The 24,809-nt window shown below is 35.8% G+C and overlaps 3 protein-coding genes across 11 annotated transcripts; all 3 read left to right on the forward strand.

Annotated features, from left to right (window-relative positions):
- The first annotated feature begins 569 nt into the window (after positions 1–569).
- Positions 570–2,688, forward strand: LOC128263020 (serine/threonine-protein kinase haspin homolog). Its single transcript, XM_052997659.1, has 2 exons — positions 570–711; positions 977–2,688. The coding sequence occupies exon 2, from the start codon at positions 1,025–1,027 to the stop codon at positions 2,618–2,620; it is 1,596 nt and encodes a 531-aa protein (XP_052853619.1). The 5' UTR covers positions 570–711; positions 977–1,024; the 3' UTR covers positions 2,621–2,688.
- On the forward strand, positions 572–6,769 carry LOC128263018 (glycerophosphocholine phosphodiesterase GPCPD1). Of its 4 annotated transcripts, XM_052997653.1 has the most exons (6): positions 572–711; positions 2,927–3,311; positions 4,059–5,519; positions 5,575–5,721; positions 6,357–6,478; positions 6,535–6,769. In XM_052997653.1, exons 2-5 carry the CDS (start codon positions 2,928–2,930, stop codon positions 6,474–6,476), a joined length of 2,112 nt encoding a protein of 703 aa, XP_052853613.1. In that variant the 5' UTR covers positions 572–711; position 2,927; the 3' UTR covers positions 6,477–6,478; positions 6,535–6,769. The 4 variants fall into 4 exon arrangements, with proteins under 4 accessions (XP_052853613.1, XP_052853611.1, XP_052853615.1 ...); XM_052997651.1 differs by having other exon boundaries at positions 6,357–6,769; XM_052997654.1 differs by lacking the exon at positions 572–711 and adding an exon at positions 2,661–2,790 and having other exon boundaries at positions 6,357–6,769.
- A 533-nt stretch (positions 6,770–7,302) lies between these two features.
- Positions 7,303–20,286, forward strand: LOC128263019 (potassium voltage-gated channel protein Shaw). Of its 6 annotated transcripts, none has more exons than XM_052997656.1 (9): positions 7,303–7,725; positions 10,223–10,252; positions 10,317–11,177; positions 11,248–11,365; positions 11,427–11,621; positions 12,460–12,678; positions 13,345–13,948; positions 14,714–14,842; positions 17,912–20,286. In XM_052997656.1, the coding sequence occupies exons 3-9, from the start codon at positions 10,945–10,947 to the stop codon at positions 18,253–18,255; spliced, it is 1,842 nt and encodes a 613-aa protein (XP_052853616.1). In that variant the 5' UTR covers positions 7,303–7,725; positions 10,223–10,252; positions 10,317–10,944; the 3' UTR covers positions 18,256–20,286. The 6 variants fall into 6 exon arrangements, 3 of the variants coding, with proteins under 3 accessions (XP_052853616.1, XP_052853617.1, XP_052853618.1); XM_052997658.1 differs by having other exon boundaries at positions 7,304–7,725; positions 10,223–10,466; positions 10,967–11,177; XR_008268402.1 differs by adding an exon at positions 16,942–17,157 and having other exon boundaries at positions 7,305–7,725; positions 10,223–11,177; positions 17,930–18,054.
- The last annotated feature ends 4,523 nt before the right edge of the window (positions 20,287–24,809 follow it).

Genomic DNA, 24,809 nt, shown 5'->3' on the forward strand with positions numbered 1-24,809 from the left:
GCCACTTTTAATATGTGCTAGCTGACAAAAGCTGAGTGATTTAATAACTAAAGAAATATCGATAAGACAAACGATATTTTCTTGCCACTGTTAACTTTTTACTCCAGTTCTTACACACTTAACTCAAGATCTTGCAAACTTACCCTGGTTCCACACCATTTCCTGCACACTTTCTGTTAAAATTCTTAACATCTGCTTAAATAACATATGTTAATTATTTGGTTGTTAGAGATGAATAAACACTGATAGCCAACGCCAAACATCGATAAGACCGATATTTTGAAAACATCGATAAGAACGACCTAGGCATCGAAGTTTTGCCAGCTCTAACTGATTTCCCTTGTAAAATAAAAAAAAAATGCAACTCACAATTAAAGTCGGATCGAACGCCCCTGCGGCGCTAAAATCGGCCAGATAATAATATTATTATCCGCTACAACTGCTACTATAACATATTTAATCAACCGCAACGCCATACAGTGATAATTCGTGTGCTTATTAGTTACAATCCGTGAGCAAAAAACAGATGCTATTGCACATTTCTTTGTTATAGTTTTGCACAATCCAAGAAAATCCAAGGAAATCAAAGAAAATTGAGGAACATTGAGGACGCAACGGAGGAGAACAGCAGCAAACCAAAACAAAACAAAGCGATTTAGCTTTTGTTTTCGTTCAACTCAAGAGCGACAACAACAACAACCCACACAAAAAGTAAGTGATAAAAACAATTTACGTCACCCACTGATAAGGTCAATAACAACAAATTAGATTAATTGTATGTGTTCATTACTTGCACTCGATTGAATTATCATCTTGTTAAGTACAGTAAAGGCTCGATACAAGTGATTCCATAGGTTGTTTACCACATAGGTTTAGATAACTATTTTGACAGTCACCTTAGCAAACACACACACAACAAAAATTGTAATATTCACATTGATTTCTTAAGTAATTTGTTTCATCTATTGGTTTCCAGCTCTAAGATTTAAAATATTAGAAGCACAATCACGAACACACAAAAAACATGGATAGCACTTTGGATGAAAATGGATGGAAGGACTCGTTTGACAAGTTACTCGATTCCCGATCACTTCTGCCAAATACAGAAGGAAAAAAAAAGCCAGTAAGCGCATCGTTTAACATGGACTCGAGTGTGGAAAACAGCACGCACGAAATAATAGAATCGAATCACCTAAAAAACAAACACTTGAATATCGAAGATGGTTCAAGAAACAAGTCTATATCGACTCCCTGCGACAAGCGTTTGGGAAAGGAAATATTTAATTGCGGACTGTCGCCAATCACCCGCATAAAACTAAGTGGTTTCCGAAACGAAAACTGCGACGATGAGGAGTTGCGTTTGATGAAAAGAGTGCGAATCGACCATATAAATAAAGCCACAACTGATGCACAGATTTCTGCAAACAATTTGAATGCGATTGTTGAAGCTGTGCAGCCAGCAATTGTCTTAAAGCCAGGAAAGTGGCGCAAATCGCTCAACAACTGTTCGCAGTCAAGAAAAAGCCTTTTATGTCAGGGTCGGAAGTCAGTGTTTTTGAAACCACAAAATCAAATTGATTACAATTTCGAACAGGAAGTCCTAAAATATTGCAACCAATGCAAAGCGCTGCCATTCAATGATGCATATGCAGAGTCTAAAATGTTGAAAACCAACAAGATAGGCGAAGGTGCCTACGGCGAAGTCTTTCGATACACTCCAAGCCAATTGAAAAGTGACAAAAATAACACTGACTTGGTATTGAAGATAATTCCAATCGAAGGTTCTATGCAAATCAATGGAGAAGAGCAAAAAACCTTTGCTCAAATCTTGCCCGAAATAATAATTACACAAAAGATGAGCAGTCTTGAGGCTGGTAAAAATAATTGTACCGATGGATTTGCCGGTCTACACAAGGTATCACTTGTTAAGGGAAAGTACCCACAACATTTGACCAAGCTTTGGGAGCGATACGATGACGAAAAGGAGTCTGAGAATGACCATCCTGGAGTTTTTGGAGACACACAACTATTCGTTGTACTAGAACTTAAGTTTGCCGGCAACGACATGTCGAATTTTGAATTCTCAAATGCCGAACAATCATATTACGCATTGCAACAGATCATTCTTTCGCTGGCCGTTGGCGAAGAACAGTATCAATTTGAGCACAGGGATCTACATTGGGGAAACATATTGATTGGAGCCACCAAAAAGAAGCACATATCGTTCAAGCTTAAGAACAGCGATTTTACTATACCTTCCAAAGGCGTGGCCATTACTATTATCGACTATACGCTTTCAAGAATCACCATTGATGACTGCTGCTACTTTAATGATCTCTCAACTGATGAGGAACTTTTTTCAGCCACAGGCGATTATCAATATGATATCTACAGAATGATGCGGAGTGAATTAAAGAACAACTGGTCATCTTATTCGCCAAAAACAAATGTACAATGGCTGTCCTATCTTAATGCCAAACTATTGGACGGCGTGAAGTATAAAAGTGCCAATACAAAGGTTCACAGAATGCACATTGAGAAGCTCAGGGAATTGCAAAGCACTATGCTGACATTTGAGAGTGCCGCACACTGCGCAAAACATCTGTTTAATTTGTGTTGAAATGTATGCTGCGCTGTGTTCAAAAGTTTAAATTTCAATTAAAGGACAGGAAAAGATAGATCGAGCTTTAAGTTCATCAGGATAGAGTAGCATTTAATATGTAAAACAAAATAAAAATTGATGGAACTTTAAGGACATGATAAAATAACTTTTAGATCTTGTTTTAATAAGTGAGTTTTTGTTGGCATCTTAACTTTAGGTTCATCTTTTTTGTAAATCCCATTTTAATATGTAAGAACCTGAAACAATAAATTTTAAATATCATTGTATATCTCTTAAATCTCTTATATATTTTGATCCTGACAGAATGCAAAACTGGTTGGCTTCGCACGATGGCGATGAGGATGCGATGGCGGCACCATCATCATGTCCTGCGTCCTCGGAAAACGCTAACCGGATCTTTGGCGACATAACCACCAATCGACTGTGGACATTTAGGGTACTGATGAACCAGGATCTGGCCGCCAACGAGCAACTGGCCATTGTGGGTAACTGTGAGGCTCTGGGCAATTGGCAGCACTCGGGAGCTGCTCTTCTGTCCAAGGAGGACGCAGATGATGAGGATAGCAATCTCTGGACAGGCGAGGTCTATATTCCGCGGCACTGTGACACCGACTATCGCTACATGGTCTGTGCCGTGGATCCAGGTGCCGAGCAACTGATGGTCCGCCGTTGGGAGACCCAATTACAGGTTTACAAATTGCTTATTTACTACTGACCCCATACGAGTAGAGTCAGGAAGTCCAACTTTGAATTGTATGCACTCGTATGGGACGCAAAGCTGTACAGCTGCGGCCAAAAAAATAGTAGTGGAAGAACCTGAAATGCTCAAAAGCAAAACAATTTTATTTTAATAAACAAAATGGTTATTGTTTTAATTTTTTAAGGAAAATTAAAACTTCTAATAATTTAAAAATCGAAATTAAGAAGAAAACCACAAATCCTCGTTCATCTTTTAATGGAACAACATTAATATATTAATTTTAATATCTGATCTTTTTTTAAATTTAAAAATATGTGAAAAATATACTTATGGTAAATAAGGATTTCTATATATGCGCCATTTAGCTAATGGTAGTAGCGTCACGAAAACATAAAAACCTTTTTTAAATTAGCTTATAAACTATTTTTGATTTATAATTCCATTAGCTAAAGAATTATTTTCTTGTTGAAAAATATTTAAAAATGTTATACCTACAAGTGTGGATTTCTATATTTGCCCCACTAGTTTATAGTTTATTTGCTTCACTAAAATATAAAAATGTTTAAAGAATATAGTTTTGCTTTTAGAAAATATTAAAAAATATTGAAAAGGTGTTTCAAAACTATTCTTGATTGCTGTTTTAATAAGCCAAAAAACTACTATAATTTTGACCGTTTTGTTGTATGTTGTATGCTTGTTAAGCCATAAAGACTAAGAAAACCTTTCTTCTTCCAGCCTAGAACCATCAAGGAACTGGATGAGCAGCCGCTTAAGTCTGACATGGATATATTTGGCTCGATCAAGGGCCAGGAGAAGGTGGATCGTGGATGGCTGACCAAGGAGACACTGGTTCAGCTGAAGTTCTTCTATGCCCCATTCACTTTTAAGCAGCGCATGAAGAGGAGGCACATTCAGGTCAAGGTCACGCCCATGAATTTGAGTATTCCGAGTGCCGGTTGTGGTGAGTCTGCCACGCCCCTTTCTCCCCTAGAGGATTCCCTGTCGAATGACACGCATGACACCAAGGAGAATGGTGGCGAATCCTCCACAGCCTTTGCCTTCAGCGAGGTGGTGACTTTGAGTGCCGACGAGTGTGAGGTCAGAGGTCAAGAGCAATTCGGCACCGCCTGCGGACCCAGCGACTTGGTTATATTCCACCTGACCGTGGGAGACTTTGAGAACACCGCCTATTTGATTGATTTGTACAGCTACAGTTCGCGAGTGGCCAAAGAAGATGGACCGCCGAATCACTTGGGCTACCACTATGTGCTGCCCAATCTTTTCAAGCGTTCGGAGGGGAATCTGGAGCTGCCCATCACCTGTGCCAAGGGCCATCGACCGCTGGGCATGATGCGATTGGGCTATCTGATCGTAAAGCCCTCCTCGCAATGTGCCCACATGGACATGAGTGTGAGCTATGGCCGGTACTGGAATAGCAAGTGGACGGGTCTGGATGTGGGCCATCGCGGTTCGGGCACCAGTTTCAAGGCCAAAGATGCTGTGATCCGTGAGAACACCATTACCTCCCTGAAGAATGCCGCCGAACATGGTGCCGATATGGTGGAATTCGATGTTCAACTGAGCAAAGATCTAGTGCCAGTGGTCTATCATGATTTTATGATCTATGTCTCGCTGAAATCAAAGTGTAGCATGCAGGAGCATGATTTTCTGGCTTTGCCCATGAGGGAGTTGACCCTGGAGCAGTTGAAAAAGCTGAAGGTCTATCACATAGCAGAGGGTTTGTCCAGGGAAACGCGCTCATTTCACAACGATGACTTGCTGGAGCATCAGCCTTTTCCCCAGTTAGCCGATGTCTTGGACGCCCTTGATGTGCATGTGGGTTTCAACATTGAAATCAAGTGGTCACAGAGGCTGGAAGATGGCAAAATGGAGGAGGAATTTGAGCATGTGGTGGATCGAAATCTCTATATCGATTGCATATTGGATGTGATCCTGCGAAAGGCTGGCAATCGCCGCGTGGTACTCAGTTGTTTCGATCCGGATATTTGCACCATACTGAGATTCAAGCAAAATCGTTATCCCGTCATGTTCCTAACACTCGGAAGGACTACGAAGTACCAGCAGTATTTGGATCCCAGGGGCAACTCCATGGAACTGGCCGTGTGGCATGCCGTGGCCATGGAGTTCCTGGGCGTGGTGGCCCACACGGAGGACCTGCTGCGAGATCCCAGTCAGGTAACATGATGATCCACTCTCCAGTCTCGAGTCACTCAGCTACGGACGCTTTTAGGTGAATCTGGCCAAGGAGCGCGGCCTGGTGCTATTCTGCTGGGGCGACGACAACAACTCCAAGGACACCATCAAGCTGCTCAAGGAACTCGGCCTGCACGCCATCATCTATGACAAAATGGATGTGCTGACCACCAAGGAGGTCAAGGTGAGTCTGGGTTCGATTGAATCTTAATTCTTAACACCAATTGCTGCATAAAAACGGGCTTTTTCTGGCATTTTTTTTAAGGAAAACTACTTAACTGGAAAATATAAATTATTTTATTTTTCTTAAAAATCTTAAATAGTCCCAAAGTTTTTTTTTATCTAATTTTGTTTATTACAATGTGAGGTTTATGATAAATTTAAAGAAGAATTGCCTAAAGCAATTAAAAGTAAAAATAAAATAAAGTCGCTCTAATGGTTATAAAAATATTATTAATATGAAAAATAAAATATGTAAGAGTTGAAATACTTTATATATATATATTTAATAAGCCTGCTTATTTTAAGAAATATTGGCTTAGTAGATCTTATTATATTTTGCTCACCGATTGAAAAATTTCAATTCGAAAAAAAAGTTTAAAGTTTACAAACTGGAGCTTTAAATGCTCATATCTTTGGTAAATTTTATTCGCATCGACTTTAAATTTAAAGGACATAGCTATATTTTAAAAAGATGCAAAAAAAAATGTTGAGCAATTTGACTGTTGCAGGTAGCCACTAAACTACCGGCTACGTATAATACTAAGATACACTTTAATAAATACTTTTAATTAATCAATGTTTATTTCCTCCTCTTAGCAAAGTGTTTTTCACCTGCAAGCCAAGGACAGCCAAAAAGAGCTGCTTAAATTGCAGGCCCTGGAGATGGGACACGTTTGGCACACCTCGTCCGATGGGAACGAGGAACAGCAGGCATAGGCATTGCGTATTGCATATTGCATATTGCATATTGCATATTGCATATTGCATATTGCATATTGCATATTGCATATTGGATCCTCTACACTATTTTATACTCATCTTTATGTACGCAAATAACGCTTTGCTAGGACCAAAACGCATCTGATTTCTGCCATTACCATTTCTCCATTTAATCACTTAGCAAATTGCATTTGATTTTTATAAATAGTTAAATTACAAATGTACTTACTATCTGTCCAACCAAATAAGAAAATTTTTTCAGCAACTCAATTAAACAGCTCTGTACTTCAGTTTTTACGTTCCCAAATCTCTTATAAATACAATTCTCAAGAAAAATGCAAAATGGTTTCATTTCTCAATTTAAAATCAAAACAATTGTTTTTTATATTAAAAAAGTTAATCTGGGACCGTAACGATTAAAACTTTAACAAGTAAATCTCTCAAAAAGTTATTATAAAACCAGCACTTCTAAGGCCGTAACTTTTCTAACCAAAATCCGGTTTCGAAAGGGACTACCTCTTTAAGTTTTTTGTTTGATGTAACCCCTTTCTATTTACAAATTTCGATCTCGAAAATGCATACCTTTACAGTTTTATGGTTTAAAAATCTAAGAATCCGATTTAAATGTTATTTTGTAATTTTAAGCCGAATTTCTTCACATTTTAATGTTGTAACCAATTCCAAATTTTCCAAAAAAAAGGGTTGGTCATTTTTAAAGTGAGAAATCATCACTCATACGCAGTGTTGCATTTTGGCGCCACAACAAGTGAATGTCAGAGCAAAAGAAAGGCTAATAACGAAAAGAACATGCACTGCGCATGTTCTTAATTTAAAGTGCGAGATGAGGAACAATATCAACATGCCTCCAGAGAGAACGGAGCGTGAAAATTCCATCGGTGTTGATTCGGTTTGTTCGGATTCCTTTTCAGTTTGTAAAATCGCCTCGAACGGTTCGGAAATAGTGCGCGCGAAGAGAACGGACGGCCAACTCCCCGGAAAGAAAGAAAATTAGAGGAAGGCGGCGGTTTCCCCCCTCCCCCCCAAAAAAAAAAAAAAAAAAGAAACCGAGTGTAGTGTAGTAGTGTATAATAGTCCTCAGTTTAGTTCGCCCTGTTTTCAATCCAAAAATCTGCACATTCAAAAAACCCAATTCAACGAATTTCCTACATTTTCCTGTTGGTTTTCCCCGAAAATCGGAACTATGTTTATGGGCAGAGCGCAACGAGGCCGCAGGATGAGAGAATAGGTGAGAGTTTTGAGAGGGCGGGATGGGTACTTAGGATATGGTTTTCTTCTTCGAACTAAATGGATGTATATCCAACGCTTTTCGAGGAGCATTACTTGACTTGCTACCTTTAAAGTCGGCGACAATAAGGAAGTTTGTGATACACCAAAAACGGAAAAATCGATGCGTGCGCGACGACAACACACACGTGTAGGTCCCTATATTACATACTATGTGTGTGTGTGTATATCAAGTATACGCCAAGTTAACCGAGGCAGGCAACTTCATACCACAACAAAAACACGCTACTTACAAAACACTCCTGACCTACTGTGTGTGTGCCTCCCCCCATTTCTCCCCATTTTCCATTTTTCACCACCCCCCCAGGAGGCAGTTAACTACTCTACTTGCGTGTAATGTTTTTTTTTTTCTAAGGGAAGGATATTTGGTATAAAAAAAAAGGCCGAAACTCATTTTAAATACTTCTGCTGTGTGTGTTTTCTAGGGGAAGCGTTCAAGTTCTCCCCTGCTCATTAGAAGTGAATAAATAATGCCGCTAATAATACTATATGTGCATGCGGCATATGCGAGTAGTGTACACTTTAAACCCATGAATATTAAGCTAGAATTTGGCCATAGAGTGTGTATAACATGATTATTAGCATTAATTGCAACTGAATTCCACCACTTTTCCTCTGGAAGGTAGGCAGGAAAAACTGCCCTCAGCGTGTGTTTCACTTGTTTGTTTTGTTTATAAAGCCTCATGAAAATCGTGTGAGTTGTTTTGTATTTTTATGGCGCTGATTCGAAAATCGAGAATCGAAATTGAGGGGCCGCCGGTTGCGGGTAAACATCCAATGGACAATGATGAGAATCGACAACAGAAAAAGAACAGCCCGGACAGACAGGGACAAGCGGACAGACGGTAAGGCGGACAGTTGGTCTGAAAAGTAGACGGACACAAAACGCTGTTGCTCACTTTGTGGATGTGATATATATACACTTCCGGCCAAAACAATAGTGCTTTTGGCACAAGCAAGTCTCAGTGAAATACTAAGGCATTTTAAGGCAAACATTGATTAGTATTAATTAATTATTTTTCTAAAATATATGTTTTTGCTATATTATTTTTTACATTTTTTATTGTTATTAGGTTTTTATCCGTCTTTCATTATTATTAAGTATGGCATTTATATATTTAATATTTAATTAATATTAATATCAAATTATTTTTCTGAAAATGTATCCATCTTTTGTTAGCTCGATTTAATATTTTTTGTAAGTCCAGTGTTATTCTCTTGACCGCTGCTGTGCCACCGGGTATCTAGATACATTTGTATCTTTGTGTGCGAGAGTGTAAACAATGCAGCGCCAAAACTAAATATTGTTTAAGAACAAATATTTGCCTTTTGTGCAAATCACGAAAGGCAATTTCATTATTCCTTTACGTTTTGCTCCTTTATTTTTTGTATTTTTTTATATACTACAGTACAATATAGTCTTATTTCGTGCCACTCTCAAAAATTGATGACGCTATCGATGATATGGTCGTACTATATTTAGTTAGATCTGGGCAAAAGGAAGAATAAAACAAAGTGGGATGCGCTTCACGAGCTGCTAATGGGTCAATTCAATCGAAGCGAATATTATTGCCTATTTTCCAAATAGATGGTCTTATTTCAAGCGTTGAGTTTGTTGATTTGAAATATTTATGCGGCGTAGAAATACTCGCTAAATAAAGTGAATCCAACCATTGAATCATCGGATGCATAGATCAACTAGTTTGGCAAACGGGAGATTAAAAAAAAAACGGGTAAAAACCTATTTCTATTGAAATAAATTCGGCACACTTTTACACATAACTGAATTATTAGGAATCACGGATCCATATTTATTATCTTGAAGGTAAACAATCTATTTGGTATTCCGCCATAAATTGAGGATGTGCGAAAGTTGGCCACTCAACTGAAATGATATTTAATATATACGCGTTACTCAATGATTTGTATACAGAAAATATTGATTTAGAATCGATGATTTGTATGCTTAACATTCGAGGGCGAGGTCAGGTGAACTTTGTTTATGGGAATCTTTTATATGCAATTTAATTGATTTCAATATTATTGTACACTGTTAATATTTATTTGTTAATATTTTTTTAATCGTTAAGTGGTTGCAATTAAAACAAAAATGAAGTATAACTACTTATAAACTAACTAACTTTTTTAGACAAACCCCTTATTTCACTTTTCTTAAAATAGTTGTGCGTGCGTAAATAATAGATTTGATTACCCGGCACATGTGTCTAGGCATAGACTCATAATTAAAAAAGAGGGATCGCATAAGCAATAATGATAAAATGTAATATTCATTATATTTAATTTAAATATTATTTATACAATTTTGAATTTTTAATATTCCATTTTTTTATCGGTAAAGAAATTTATGAATAACATTTTGTAAACAATATATATAAATATAAATGACTAGCCTTGAGTTTTAATTTATTATCTTTCAGCGCCATGTTGTCCAATCCAGCCCCAACATAGTGAGTAGTCCAATTGCAAGGATGTGTTGGGTTTGTCCCTAACATCTGGTCAAACATTTTCAAGTGGGAGTCCGCGGACTTGAGACCTGATCTGGGGATCCAGAGGGTGCCGAAAAGTGGATCGGAGGAAGTAACTGGACAGCAGAGTGTGGTGCCTTGGAGGAGGCACTGAGAACTGCAAAAGTCGTGGGCAAGGACAACGAAAAGCATTCAGGTTGGCCAGTAGAAAATCAAACCAAAGAAATCCCAAGAACTATAAGAACAAAAACAAACAAAAACAAACAATATTATACACTTAATCCACACAAAAAAAAAACCAACAAAAAAAGGAAAAACAAGAGAAGAAACACCTACAAAATATAAAATAATTAAGTTGAAGCAGCACATACAGTAAAAAATACAAAACAAAAATAAACCCACTCAGAATTTTCCACAATTCCAAAAAGTAGCAGCTTAAAATGGCTTTAAATGCCATTTAAAATAGTCTTAAAGAATACACAATTATATGTTAACACAAACAAAATCAAAAAGAAGGAAATTATTTATCTATCAATACTATCTATCGACACTCAATTCAAATATACAAAACATCAATTTATATATTGAAATTCGTTGGCAAGCTAGCAAATTTAATTCTTAATGATTTACTCTTGACTGCTTTTTTAAAACAATGACTTAAATACCCAAAAAAAATGCAACACTATGCGCATGCAGCCATGAATCTGATAAATATGGACTCGGAAAATCGGGTGGTGCTCAATGTGGGTGGCATTCGGCACGAAACCTACAAGGCCACACTGAAAAAAATTCCGGCAACGCGATTATCGCGACTGACCGAAGCGCTGGCCAATTATGATCCGATATTGAATGAGTACTTCTTTGATCGGCATCCGGGCGTCTTCGCACAAGTGCTCAACTATTACAGGTGCGTAAATCTACTTACCATATATCATATACTATACATTAACTACTTTTAAATAAAATGAATCTTTCAGAACCGGTAAACTGCATTATCCCACAGATGTTTGTGGACCGCTGTTCGAAGAGGAATTGGAGTTCTGGGGTCTAGACTCGAACCAAGTGGAGCCCTGCTGTTGGATGACCTATACACAGGTTAGTTAGCTTATTAAACTATCTAATTGATTAACTAAATAGCTTGATTTATATCTTGTAGCATCGCGACACACAGGAAACCCTTGCCGTGCTGGATCGTCTCGATCTGGATACGGAAAAACCGTCCGAAGAGGAATTGGCACGCAAATTTGGCTTCGAGGAGGACTACTACAAAGGCACCATATCCTGGTGGCAGGAGATGAAGCCGCGCATTTGGTCCTTGTTCGACGAGCCCTACAGTTCCAATGCCGCCAAGGTGAAAAATATTTTAATTGGTGTTTTTATTTAATAATAAAATCTAAGCAGAGAAAAATAGCAAAAGTTTTATGAACAAAAAAATTAAAAAAGGAAAAAACGTCTTACAAAATGAACTTATACTTATTGCTATTCAAATGTTTGGTTTTAGTTTTTAATACGCTTTAACGCTCTTTTTGCACCAAAAACGTCTAGTTTTAAAGCTCTGTTTTCTCTATATGTATCACTAATGCCCTAATTGCCCATATTTTGAAGTTAAAGCTTTAAATGCAATGGTCATAAAATTGTATATAAATACATTTGACCTTTTGGCACTTTAATTTTTTTTTTCATTTAAACAAGAAATAGTTTTTGTTAATTTTTCTTTAAAACTTTCACTATAGAAACAATTTTACAAGTAATAAGTATTTAATAATAAAATCAAATAATTTTCCCAATAATTTCAAGCTGATTTGCATACACAATGAATTTATAGCTTTAAATGCAATGGGCATGAAATTATATATAAATGCATTTGGCAGAACGAACATTTAAATTCTCTTTTCAATGAAGCTATAAATAATTTCGACAATTTAACGAATGAGTAAGGAGAACACCCACATTAAAATTCCACATTAAAAGCAATCTAATAAGTAATTACAAAAGTGCATTGGATTTTAATTTGGGAATACGTAGGCAGCGTTGCATGTGCTTTTATTTTAAGTGAATGTAAGGCATTAATCATCTCATAAATAAGTTGTGTGATTTTTTATATATACTCTACCATTTTGATTTCATTTTAAATATCGCTTTTTTATATATTATATATTTGATTTTAAAATGTTGCATTTATATTTCAGACCATTGGCGTGGTTTCGGTGTTCTTCATCTGCATTTCGATCCTCTCGTTTTGCCTGAAGACCCATCCCGATATGCGAGTGCCCTATGTCCGGAATATTACAGTGAAAACTGCGAATGGAAGTAACGACTGGTTTTTGGACAAACCCCAGACCAATGCGCACATAGCCTTCTTCTATATCGAATGTGTATGCAATGCGTGGTTTACCTTTGAAATATTGGTAAGATATTAAATAAAATGTATATAACTAGCCAGGATCTTAGGCACAAAGTTTTTTACAGACTTATTTTAATGGTAAAGCTTTGTAAATGATAAACTAAACTCGAAAATTTTAAACTCTTTAGATTAATTAAATGGAATATACAATGTGGAATTGTTTGTTGCCTTGTTTTTAAAATCAAGTTAGCTATAAAAATCGCTGACAAAATAAGCATAATTTAAAAACTTAATTTAAAATAAATCCTGACAAGTGAAGTTTAGTTTGAAGCAATTGTTTTGGTTGGTAAGCCTAATAACTCAATTCAGCTTAAACTATTTTTTTAAATATCATTTTTCATATAATAAAGATGAAATAAACAAATTTTAAATGTTTGTTAATTGCCAAACATTAGTTCCGAAATAAAGAAATTACAAAATTATAATTAATTAATTTAAAATAGATGCCAAATTATTTTGTACGAGTTTCGTATGCTTAAGCTTTGAAACTGATAGAAATCAGCTAACATTTATTTTTAATAAATTGGAATTGTATTCTAGTTGCTGGGTTTTAATAAAGATGATATGCAAAAACATCTCTCACGTTGTTAATATAAGAAAAATCTTGACTAGTTAGAGGCCCGTTAAGATTTGCTTAAATATTTTCCTAATAATTTGAATCCCTTTTCAGGTGCGCTTTATCTCATCGCCGAACAAGTGTGAATTCATCAAGTCATCTGTTAACATCATAGATTACATAGCGACGCTTAGTTTTTATATCGATCTAGTGCTTCAGCGATTCGCGTCGCATTTGGAGAACGCCGACATCCTCGAGTTCTTCTCGATCATCAGGATAATGCGACTGTTCAAGCTGACGCGCCATTCGTCTGGTCTGAAGATCCTGATCCAGACGTTTAGGGCCTCGGCCAAGGAGCTGACCCTGCTGGTGTTCTTCCTCGTCCTGGGCATCGTGATCTTCGCCAGCCTCGTCTACTACGCGGAACGGATCCAGCCGAACCCGCACAACGACTTCAACAGTATACCATTGGGCCTGTGGTGGGCCCTGGTCACCATGACCACGGTGGGCTACGGCGACATGGCCCCCAAAACCTACATCGGCATGTTCGTGGGCGCCCTGTGCGCCCTCGCCGGCGTACTAACCATCGCACTGCCAGTGCCCGTCATCGTCAGCAACTTCGCCATGTACTACTCGCACACGCAGGCCAGGGCCAAACTGCCAAAGAAGCGGAGACGAGTGCTTCCCGTCGAGCAGCCGCGTCAGCCACGACTGCCAGGTGGGTCAACCTCTTTAGTTCAAAACGATACAACATATAAACAAAATATATTATTAGGACTGAGCAAATCTTCTTAAATCTGATATAAAAATAAAAAAATATTATTTTTTAAACCATGATCTTAACATTTCAGTTGGAAATTATTAATTTACATTCTTATAAGTAAATTAATTTAATTAAATATTTAAAATATTTTGGCCTATATCTGAGGTATTAAAAAGTAACAATATATCACATATTCCGCTATCTAAGAAACGTTGAACTATTGTTACATGATTTTGAACTATTGTGTATGAAAAAATGTTTCAATAAGATTAGTATTAAATAAAAACCACAAAAGTATCACAATAAAAAGTATGTGGCTTGAAAATAAGGGCCAAGAATACAGCTTTAGACTGTTCGGTATAGAAATAAAACTAAAGAGTATAGGGGTTAAGTAAAAGTTTAAAATGTATACTTTAACACCTTCTGTAGATTATTTTGTTTTCGTTGCTGTACTTATTTTTATTTTACCCAGGCCAGCGCCAATTATAATTTTAAAATAAATCTTTTCAAATGTCCATAAACTCGCCTTACAAGGTATTAAAATGTAAACAGAGATGGGAATTTTGCATAATTATAAAGGAAATAATTGAAATTATGTTTTTATTAACTAAAATACTATATTTTATTTATAGATTTGATTTAATCTTTAAAAATCTTAACTCTAGCCACATGCGTTTTAGGATCTTTGTTTAACAATCTAATAAACCTCTTATTTTCCAGGTGCCCCTGGTGGTGTGAGTGGCTGTGGCACCCCGGGCTCGGGTCCCCATTCCGGTCCCATGGGATCCGGCGGAACTGGACCACGTCGCATGAACAATAAGACCAAGGACCTGGTCAGCCCCAAGTCAGGTGAGTCCATTGTGTGTCCTCGAACGATTGACACCACACCGATTCCCACAATCCAAGCAAAATGCAAGCATCAAGCTAAATGCCACCAAAAAAAATTATAAGCAAACCAATTGTAACCGAGCTGCGCTTCAGAAAGGCACTGCCAAAATAAACAAAATCTACCACTAAAAGTACAAAAAAAAAAAGAAACGAGTAAACCAGCGAAACCAAGTTCTTAACCTGTCTTTAAAAGGCTCGCACAGCTGCACCCTCAAAAGTACAAAAGTAATCGAGTTCAATGGATTAACTTTGCAAAAACACAACCCAGTAATAAATACTCGTTATCCTTTGTGCCGTCTCGCAGTTTTTCCTGTTTTTTCAAATGAATTTTGATAGTAATTGATATTATTATATATACTATGGGCAAATAGTAAATGCTGCCATGAAATACGAATACGAATCTTTGACCCAAAAACGAGTCCTGAATCTTGGGTGCGCTTCTCCTTTTCGGCTATACTATATCCATTATATAACATGTCATTCGTCGTGTACGTGTATATATGTACCCTATGTAATTACCATGCATTTTTAGGCTTCTTTATTCATATTCGATTTTGTTCATTTATTCGAGCTAAGCTTTCATTTCACGCAACTCATTCAAAAGGTCATAAAATGGTGAATTCTGGAGTTTAAATTGAGCAGCGAATGAAATGGAAATGGATAAATATATTAACCTTTAAAAAAAATGTATTAAATAAAATAAACTGAGTGCTTAAGTTTTAAAAGATTACACAATGTACTATTTAATAATAAATAGAGTAAGTGTTCACGAAAACTTGGTTCTAGAGGCTCAAAAAAAAATCTAAAAATCAAATTAACACATTAAGTGTAAAAGGTTATAAATATTTCTCAACTTCTTATTCCAATCAATTTCTATAAAAATTCAAGTCATTGCCACATCATATAATAAGCAGTTCTTTACTAATTTTCTCCATCCGTCGAAGACATTCTTGTATATTCAAAGTCATCGCCCCACAATCAGTATAGGATTTACTTATTCTCCATTGAGTCAGCAAAATACAAGAATATGTATCGCACCAATTTATATATACCCCTTCTTCAATGATTATGATAACCAGATTCGAGACTCTATATATATATATATATATATATATATATATATATATATTATATGTACCCATTTAAATATTTAATTTTTTCATGTTGATATCTTTTTGCTCCAAGTACTTGCGTTTACTTTTTTAATATATAATTTAATTTTATTGATAAACCATCCAATCCAAACCCCAAAAATCTTGTGTAAATAGATGAATATACAACAATGATTGGCAAACCGCGTGATGGCAAAAAGAGCAGGCTGCTCTAAGTCATAGAACACAACAACAACAACAGCAACAACATGAACCACGAAACCACAGCAACAACAACAACAACAGAACCAGCTGAAGAACCAATAAACCCCCAAATATCATTAACTTCCAAGCTAAAACTTACAAGAGAGATGATCTTTTCCATATAAGAATTTGGCAAACTGATCTATGATTAAACACTGGAAAAGGACTGGATTAAAAATCATAATTGGATAAATATATATATATATATATATATATATATATCGGATAAAACGGATCGTGGTACGTTGGATCGAAGCACAATTCTGGATGCCATTTAGCCATAGATATGCATATGATTCCTATGATTACGGCGACATCTGCTACTGCTGTCTACTGTTACCACTACAACCTGCTATATAATCGTATATATAACTACAATATGTAATTTTCTACGTGTTTTCCTCTCTCTCTATATATATTTCTCCACCTATCTTTATACATATATAATATTATATATTACATATATATCGTGTACGTGTTGTTCTTCAGTTCTGGCTCGTTCGTTTCTTCGTTACAAAGTGTATAAGATAGTGTATACCATATATATCGTATCTTCTCTCTTCTCTGTGTGTGCGTGTGTAATTTTGTGGATATTATTTTGTTTTAGTCTCAGTTGCCCCGAATCAGAGATGCCCTTAGCTATAACAAAAATTGATTAAAATACATGGAAAAAACGTTGTATTATCTTGAACTCTTGTTTTTCAGATATGGCCTTCAGTTTCGACTAAGACAGAAAGATATTTTGTAATTTGTTAAGCCCGCTCAAGACACAAAAAATAAAAACAAGAAAAAACTCAGCAACAAAATCGAAAAGAAAAACGAAATCAAAAACGAAACCTCAGTTATATATACAAAATGTATATCGTTCATCTATCATGCTATCAGCTATCAGCTAACCAAAACTCGGACTCTGCTGGGCGGGTGTGTGTTGGTTATGAAACCCTTATTATCTACCCCTAACAACCTCCAAACTTTCTTGCTCTTACCCCAAAACTTAAAAAGTGTCAAATAGTTGAAAAACTTCGAAACTAGTTCGTAGCAAGCAGAAACTCTAGAGTTCTAGAGCCACCTTCACAAATCCGATTTCCCAGCATTTGATTCTACAACAAAAACTCAACCCCCCCCCCACCCCCCACCACTTTTAGCCCCTCTGCCTGAAGTCCAAGTGGAAATCTTTGCCAAATAATGTATCTAATATAGCATGCTGCATGTGACCTGAACTTTGACCCCCAGTCTTAGAGTGTGATTAGTTGTCATAGTGTTGTTGTCTTTGTGTTCGTGTTACACCTACCTATATCCCCCAAAAAAAAAAAAAACCACCTCGTATATCGTAGTAACCAAGTGCACCCAGTAATTATCCAATCAGCAATTTTGACTAAGAACTTATGTATCTCCCACCTGCCATTATAAAATTCGAAGTTTACCGAATTTGGAATCTCCAGCTTGAACTAACCAACTTAATGAAAATAATATTTATTTCTCTCTCTCTCTCTCTTTCTCTCTCTCTCTCTCTCTCTCTCTCTTTCTTTCTCTGTTTTTCTCTTGTTCTACCTGGACTACTTACCCACTACTATAACTATCTATTGTTTCCGGCTATTGTAACTCCACCCCAACCGCAACTACTTCCTATCCCAAAACTGATAATCCTTTCTGTGGCGGGGTTAAAACAAAAAAGTTGCTCAACTTTTCGCAGGTCCGCTGGGCGCTAGTATTGTGGCCATGAGCCCGAGGACAATGCTGGATTTGAATCCTGCCCTGGCGATGGGCAAACCCTCGTTCCAGCCCCGCATACCAACGCCCCTGGCAGCCACGCCCCCACCGCCTCCCAGTTCTGGTGGGTTGGTAGCTACTACAAATGGTGCTGGTGCACCACCACCAGCCACATCAGCACCACCGGCCAATGTGGTGGTGCCCAGCATTGCCGTCTCAACCACAGCGAGTGTGGGCAAGGATTCGGGCATCTCCACCACCACAACCACAAACGCCGCACAGGAAACCAGCAAGAAAGCCTTTCTCTAAAACTAAATTATGGGAAGGCAGCCAAGAGACTCAAGCCACCTGATATCTACAACCAGAAAACATCCAAAAACCGAGATGACCTTAAGTGTATTGACATTATCCACTTTTGTCAGGTGATAATGACCTAAAAAGTGTTAAAATAACCTGAAATTGGCTATAATTGAAAACATTTTTATTCATACACGACGATTTATGGCTAATTTCATAAACTATTATAGAACATATACTTCGGTATCTTTAAAGAATGTATTAACAGTTTTCATTATCCTCGAAAAACGAAAACAATATCAAAGGTATTTTAAATCTCATTTTGCATTACGATATATTAAAACAAAAGTTGTCCTATACCTAAATGGTATATTTTTGAATATTTTACTATTACTATTTTGAGTACTGTAGTACTACACAACTATTATTTTGATCGCAGCTGTATGTCTTAGCGTCTTCTTAATTTATATTTTCGAAAATGTAGTCCAGTCTGATACTTTCTAGGTCATTATTCCTAAAATGTGGTTTTGATACTTCTTAGGTCACTTTGATTTTTTTTCTGAGTGTACACACATGTTTCCCATATCCCCCACCCCCCCAATAAGCAATATCTCTTCGAATATCATAGCCTTCGCATACGTATTCGCTAAGGACGAGGAAGAAGTGTTTCAGATTTGGCAATGGAATAACTTATCATTGATCATACATAGATCGTCCTTGTTTCGATCATATCACTAACTGTTTTACAAAACCTAAATACTCAAAATAACAAAATGAATATCATATATTCACAAATATCAAAATTTCAATTGTGATGCTATTTATTGTTAGAATTATTATTTGATTGTCAGAGGATTAAGATTTAATAATTAACTAAAAAGCTGACTTGTATTATAAAATTAGTTTATTATTTTTAAACACTTAAAGATATACATTGATGTCAAATCAGAGATGAGAAGAAAAAGATCCAGCAATAAACCATTCTGAAAAATACATAAGTTCAGAAACTAAAGCTATATTATTTATATGTTATATTTATTACCTTACTTTTTACTTATATTATAACAACGATCCATCCATCTCGGATCGATTGAAATAAATAGACTCGCTACTTTTGTTCACCATATCACGACATACCTATCAATATCGAACCTAAACATAACCTTAGCTATATATAGATAATCCAATTGCTTGACGACAACATTTTACCATCGAGAGCTAACCAAGACAGAGAAAAGCAACGTTTTTAACCATACCACGTGTTTTTACCGAATGCAAGCTTAGTAACGATCCATTTTTTACATAAGCCATAGATATTGAAAATCGACGAGGAGTGTATATAAAACCTAGATGTTTTTTTAACTCGGTTTGCCAGTTCCTTATGCGTTGTGTAAAAAGACTCGTCTGCCCCAATTCTCGTGGGGCAGTTCGGTTTGAAAGCTTTAATTCGATATATTTGTAAACAAAATTAAAGAGGAGGAGACTCCAACTCAAACTCGATTAGAGAAGCTTAACTAAACAGGAACCAAAAATAAAGTACATACTATATGCTGTTTAAAATTCATTCAAACCAGGCGCACGTGTTGACTCTAACTTTTTCCCAAACTAAAAATACGAAAGGTGCTGATTTTTGCCCAACGAAAGAAGCAAAAGTTTTCCGGGTGAAACTTGAAGCCCAAGAAAAACAAACGAAATTTTCCAACTGTTGGCACATTTCGCTCATCACTCACTTACATGCTGGGATTACTCGGTAAGCTGGAAAAGAATTTATGCCAACCTGAAAAGTTGCCCCACATATCAACAGAACGAGTAACTTTAACCAAAATTTCAATTTCTACCAGTTAATATGCAAATTACTTCTATACCCTCCCACGCGTAAATTCAAAACAAACAAAGAATCCAGAAGCGGCAGGGAATTCCTTACAGTTCCGTTCAGTTAACTTGAATTTGTTGAAAAAGTTTACAAATTGCTGAGGGGTTACCCCAAAAAACAAACCAAAAAAAACAAAACTCACTGGTGTTCGCGTGGTTCAAAAAACAAACAGGTTTGCAAATTGTTTTCCGCGATTTTCCTTTGATTTCACTTGCGCAAGTCATTAGCTAATTCTCTTGTACATTTTGAATATACATACATATATATATCTCTCAGCAAGCATTTTGCCTACATATTTGTAAGAATAAACATGATAATTACTAAGAACAAACAAAGGGACAAAAACAAGCAAAATAATAGGAGGCAAAACTTAAGCAACATTAAGATCGAAGATGGGCAACAAATAAACGAAGTTTGCAAAACATTTGTTAAGTTTTTACAATGAACAAAGCATTAATTATAACTAAATTAATATTAAATAATTGCAAGCTATAGGAAATGGATATAAGCAATTGTTTATAACCCTTTTCCTTTTCTCGCTATGATTTCGAAACCGTTTTTTAATTGTATAGTTAAGCAAATTGTATACTATTTGAACTAAACAAAACAAATTGTTCTCTCAATAATTCATGAAAAAAGAAAATTAAACTAAATATATACATTTATATATATAATTGAACAAATATATATATATATACTTATATATATAAATTTAAAAAGATAAAGAAATGCAATAAAGAAATCTATTGAACACCAAAAATGTAGTTCATGAATTTTTATCGGGTTGTTGTGGTACTAAGCAAAGTTCGCTGTAGTCTTAAGAAATATGTAAGATACTCACACTGGTAAAAAAAAACATGGCTAATGCCATTTCCAATTTAATGTTCGCTTAAAATTTCGAAAAGTAACGTATATTTTAATTTTTAAGAATTGCTTTCAAAGTCTGAAAAATATTTTTTTTGATATAAAACATGTTAAACTTAAAAATAACGTGTAAAAAAAAGAACCCCCTTAAGATAATTAATTTGAATATTTTAATATTAAATCAAGCAAATTAATATGCATGGTATTTAATAAAATGAAAATATGTTTCATTTAAATCTTAAATAAGAAATTTTGAATTCAACAGCCATATATCTTTTTTACTGTTACATTATTTTTTCCAGTGTAAATTTTACATATAAGAAAATCAGCTAGTCAGTTTTTAAATAATGGTTAAATTTCTTTTCATCAAGAGCTTAATTTCATTTTTATTTATAACAATAACTTTTGGAGCAGGGAACATATGTTGTTTTTTGTTTCATCTGTCTGCCAATCTTTATTTGATAAAGATTAAAACCAAAGGTCAGATTACATTTCTAAAACTCTTTATCTGCCTGGCAAATAGAATGTTCTTGAACACAATCACATCTCAACTCAAACATTTTGCCAAAGAACAGAGCCACCCAGTCCGATTGGGCGTTCGTATAGTCAGGTTCCCCCTTGGACCACTTTAAAAAAAGGGCTCTTTTGCCGGAAGCCACGGAAATATAGTCGCCTTTGTCCATCATAATCGACTTTGGAAATGATGGCCATCAGCTCCTCTTCGTATTTTATGGATGCCAACTGTTCTTATGGATTTACCCATATACGAGTTAAGATTATTGTTCTACAAACATTGATAACGTAAATAAAAACGACAACAAAACTAATAGTTTTTAATTTTATTTTTTAATCAATTAGAGGATTACAATTTGATTTTATATATGTAATATATATAACATATAACGTTTGTGATTAACTAGGTTGCCAATAGTAATTTAATTCTTCTTAAATATATATTTAATTGATAAGAACAAGTCAAATTGCTTGTAATTAGTATTATTTTTGTTTATAACTAAAATTCAGTATCTGCCTGGCAAATATAAGGTGATTTTACTTCACATCTGCTATCAAACATGTAGTTACTATAGAGAGTCACGCAGCGCTCATTGTCTTCTTCAGGGCTGGGATTATACTTATGCCAATTTAAGTACGGGGCTTTCTTCCCGGAAGCCGCTGACATATATTCGCCTTTATTGTCTCGATCGTTGATGCCTAGCCAGTAGAACTTATAATCCTCAACCACATACATGAAGGCGAACCCTTCTTCCTCGTCCTTGATGGACGCTAAGTGTCCTCGTTTTTCCTGACAGGCGCGTTCAGCGTCAATCCAACTCAACTCCGCATTGTGCTCAATGATAAAATATCTTGTGCCAATTTTCTGGTATTCTGACAAGTCTGGCTTAGGCGTAAAGTCGAAGTCGAAGTTCCAATCGCCTACGTGAGTATACAGGTAGTACAGAAGTACAGCCCAAACATTCATTTTAAATTTGTGTTATTTTCGAAACAGTAAACGCGTATGGAATCAGCTTTAGGAGGCAACTAAATTTTGGGACTCACTTGCCTGTGTTTATATGTGCCTTTGATCGCTTATCAATTAAATAGAATGCTTTACTTCCGCGCTCCCGCACGAGCTATTGCTATTGAACCTAGATAACCTTAATAATTGTAATTTATTTTGAAAGAGGCCTTCTGCTAAGATAGATGCACTCTCTAATATATTTGATTTGAAATGATAGAAGACGCTCCGGTGTATAAAAAATACCTAAATACAACAACAAAAACAAACACACAATATATTCAAACATTTATATAGATCTTAGAAATAATAGCATGGCTTTTAATACATTGCTATCGATTTATTCACATTTAAAACTAAAAGTTTATTTTAAATAGGTGTCTTAATCTTACTTGTATATCATAACCTATTACAAAAAATTACTCATAAATGAAATATAGAAAATACATTTTCGATGAAGTGTCTAAACAATTTTTTTTTTGTGAATATTATATTTATTGTTATTTTTATAAGCGAACTGACCAAATTCTTAGGGTAAAACTAGCTTTGTAATAAATTTATATACATTCTTTGAAGATTTAATGCTAATGTATTTTTTTACCAAAATCGCAGAAGAATAGTTTTAAAATAAATTAATCTGCATAAAATTTAAAGAATGGGTTAAACATGAAAGTATTTCCACTTTGTAATCAATTTTTACACCACCTTTGAAGACTATCAAATGCTTTGCTCTGCCTTTTTTATATGCAGCTCTGGCAGGCGTTTTGCGGACCACTTTACTGCCACTCTTGGCATTTGTTTCGATTTCATTACCACAATTTGCTATTGCAATAACAGATCGGTCACTCAACAAAGCCGAAACCGAAACCGAAACCGAATCCGAATCTGAAAAAGCAGTAACGTTTTGGTCCCCTGAGGGCCTGACCTTCAACACTTGCTGGCATAGAGACCCATATAAACCCATATATGTATATACCATACCATCCACTCACCTCTTTTTCTGCCCTTGGCGATGGTCCAATAAAGCGCTTCATTAACCAGAGACTTTTCGGGTGGGGTTAGGGTTACGAATAGGTTAAAGTGGGAGTTAAGCCGGCCCAGCCAGCATTCCCAAAAGAAAAAGAGCAAAAATTTCAATGCCTAAACGTGGGGAATCCCCCCATTCTCATCCTAAAACCAAAGCTATTTTGGACTGGCCTCAATCAACAGTTGGTTCCAAGGGGTTTTTAAGGTGGTTTGGGTTTTGGGTGACTTAAAATACGGGTTTGGGTATGATTTTATAAAAGAGTCGCTCAGAATTGTTCTCTTTTTTTGGTATCCCTTTAGATTCTGTCTGGGTGAACTAATAATCCATGAAATTTCAATTACAACTCAAAAATTATCACCCCCTCGCTCTATCTCTATATCCCCTCTCTTTTTCTCACTCTTTTTTGGCCATCACCTTTCTCTTTCTCACTTTTTGCTAAACCATCTCTCGCTACACTGGTAAACAAATGGAACAGTACAAATATATATGTTCCATTAAACTTAAAACAACATATACCAAAAAAAAAATAAAAAATCATTATATTTAATACAAATTATAATGTTAATATAAAAATATTCGATTATGTTTTATTTAATTCAATATGAAACTAATTGTATAAATGTTACAAATATTAAACATATTGGATTTAAAATGGCTCATCTTTTATTTCATTTTATAAAATATAAAACTGTTTGTAAAAATCTTTAAAATGTTTGATTTAAAAGGGGTCATCTTTGTTCAATAAGACATCAAAATCATTTCCGAATATAAAAGATAATAGAAATAAAGAATTGAAAAAAGGTCACATTTCCAAATATTTAACTTGACTTACCACTTCTTTTTATTAGTGTAGTGTAAGTTGTAATCATTGAGAGCTTTTTGTAGTTGTGCTGGAAGAACTTGGTTACTATATATTTTTGCCGACAATTTGCAGAGTTTTCCAGTTTACATTTCCAAAAGGAGGGGTTGGGGGGGAATCTGGAAAAAGCTCTCTCTCTGTTTCTTTCCCTCTCTCTCTCTCCCTCTTCCTGTTCCTTCAACTATTTCTCTTTTGGTGAATTTCTTCAGAGTAACTTTCTCTCTTCGTGCGTAGTGCTCATCTATTTGGCTATTTTGCATGACTATTGCTCCGCAGAAGAAAGTCATATTTCTCTTGAAATATTAAGAGACCAGAAAATGTGTTGTTGTAATGGGGGAGGGGGCTGATTGTGCGGGTGGGGGTGGGGTAGCTCTGCCGGTCTGGTCTCTCGAAATGTTTGGCAGCGTATTCAGTTGGATTTCGACTG

Source organism: Drosophila gunungcola, unplaced genomic scaffold, assembly GCF_025200985.1.
Source record: "Drosophila gunungcola strain Sukarami unplaced genomic scaffold, Dgunungcola_SK_2 000001F, whole genome shotgun sequence".
Taxonomy (NCBI): Eukaryota; Metazoa; Arthropoda; class Insecta; order Diptera; family Drosophilidae; genus Drosophila; species Drosophila gunungcola.

What these genes read in the sequence shown, in the direction of transcription:
- LOC128263020 (XM_052997659.1), top strand. Translation starts at nt 1,025, where the DNA reads ATGGATAGCACTTTGGATGAAAATGGATGGAAGGACTCGTTTGACAAG.
- LOC128263018 (XM_052997651.1), top strand. Translation starts at nt 2,928, where the DNA reads ATGCAAAACTGGTTGGCTTCGCACGATGGCGATGAGGATGCGATGGCG. An exon ending in TGCTGCGAGATCCCAGTCAG is followed by an intron (nt 5,520 to 5,574) that starts GTAACATGATGA and finishes GGACGCTTTTAG; the next exon opens with GTGAATCTGGCCAAGGAGCG. An exon ending in TGACCACCAAGGAGGTCAAG is followed by an intron (nt 5,722 to 6,356) that starts GTGAGTCTGGGT and finishes TCCTCCTCTTAG; the next exon opens with CAAAGTGTTTTTCACCTGCA.
- LOC128263019 (XM_052997656.1), top strand. Translation starts at nt 10,945, where the DNA reads ATGCAACACTATGCGCATGCAGCCATGAATCTGATAAATATGGACTCG. An exon ending in GGTTTACCTTTGAAATATTG is followed by an intron (nt 12,679 to 13,344) that starts GTAAGATATTAA and finishes ATCCCTTTTCAG; the next exon opens with GTGCGCTTTATCTCATCGCC. An exon ending in GCGTCAGCCACGACTGCCAG is followed by an intron (nt 13,949 to 14,713) that starts GTGGGTCAACCT and finishes CTTATTTTCCAG; the next exon opens with GTGCCCCTGGTGGTGTGAGT.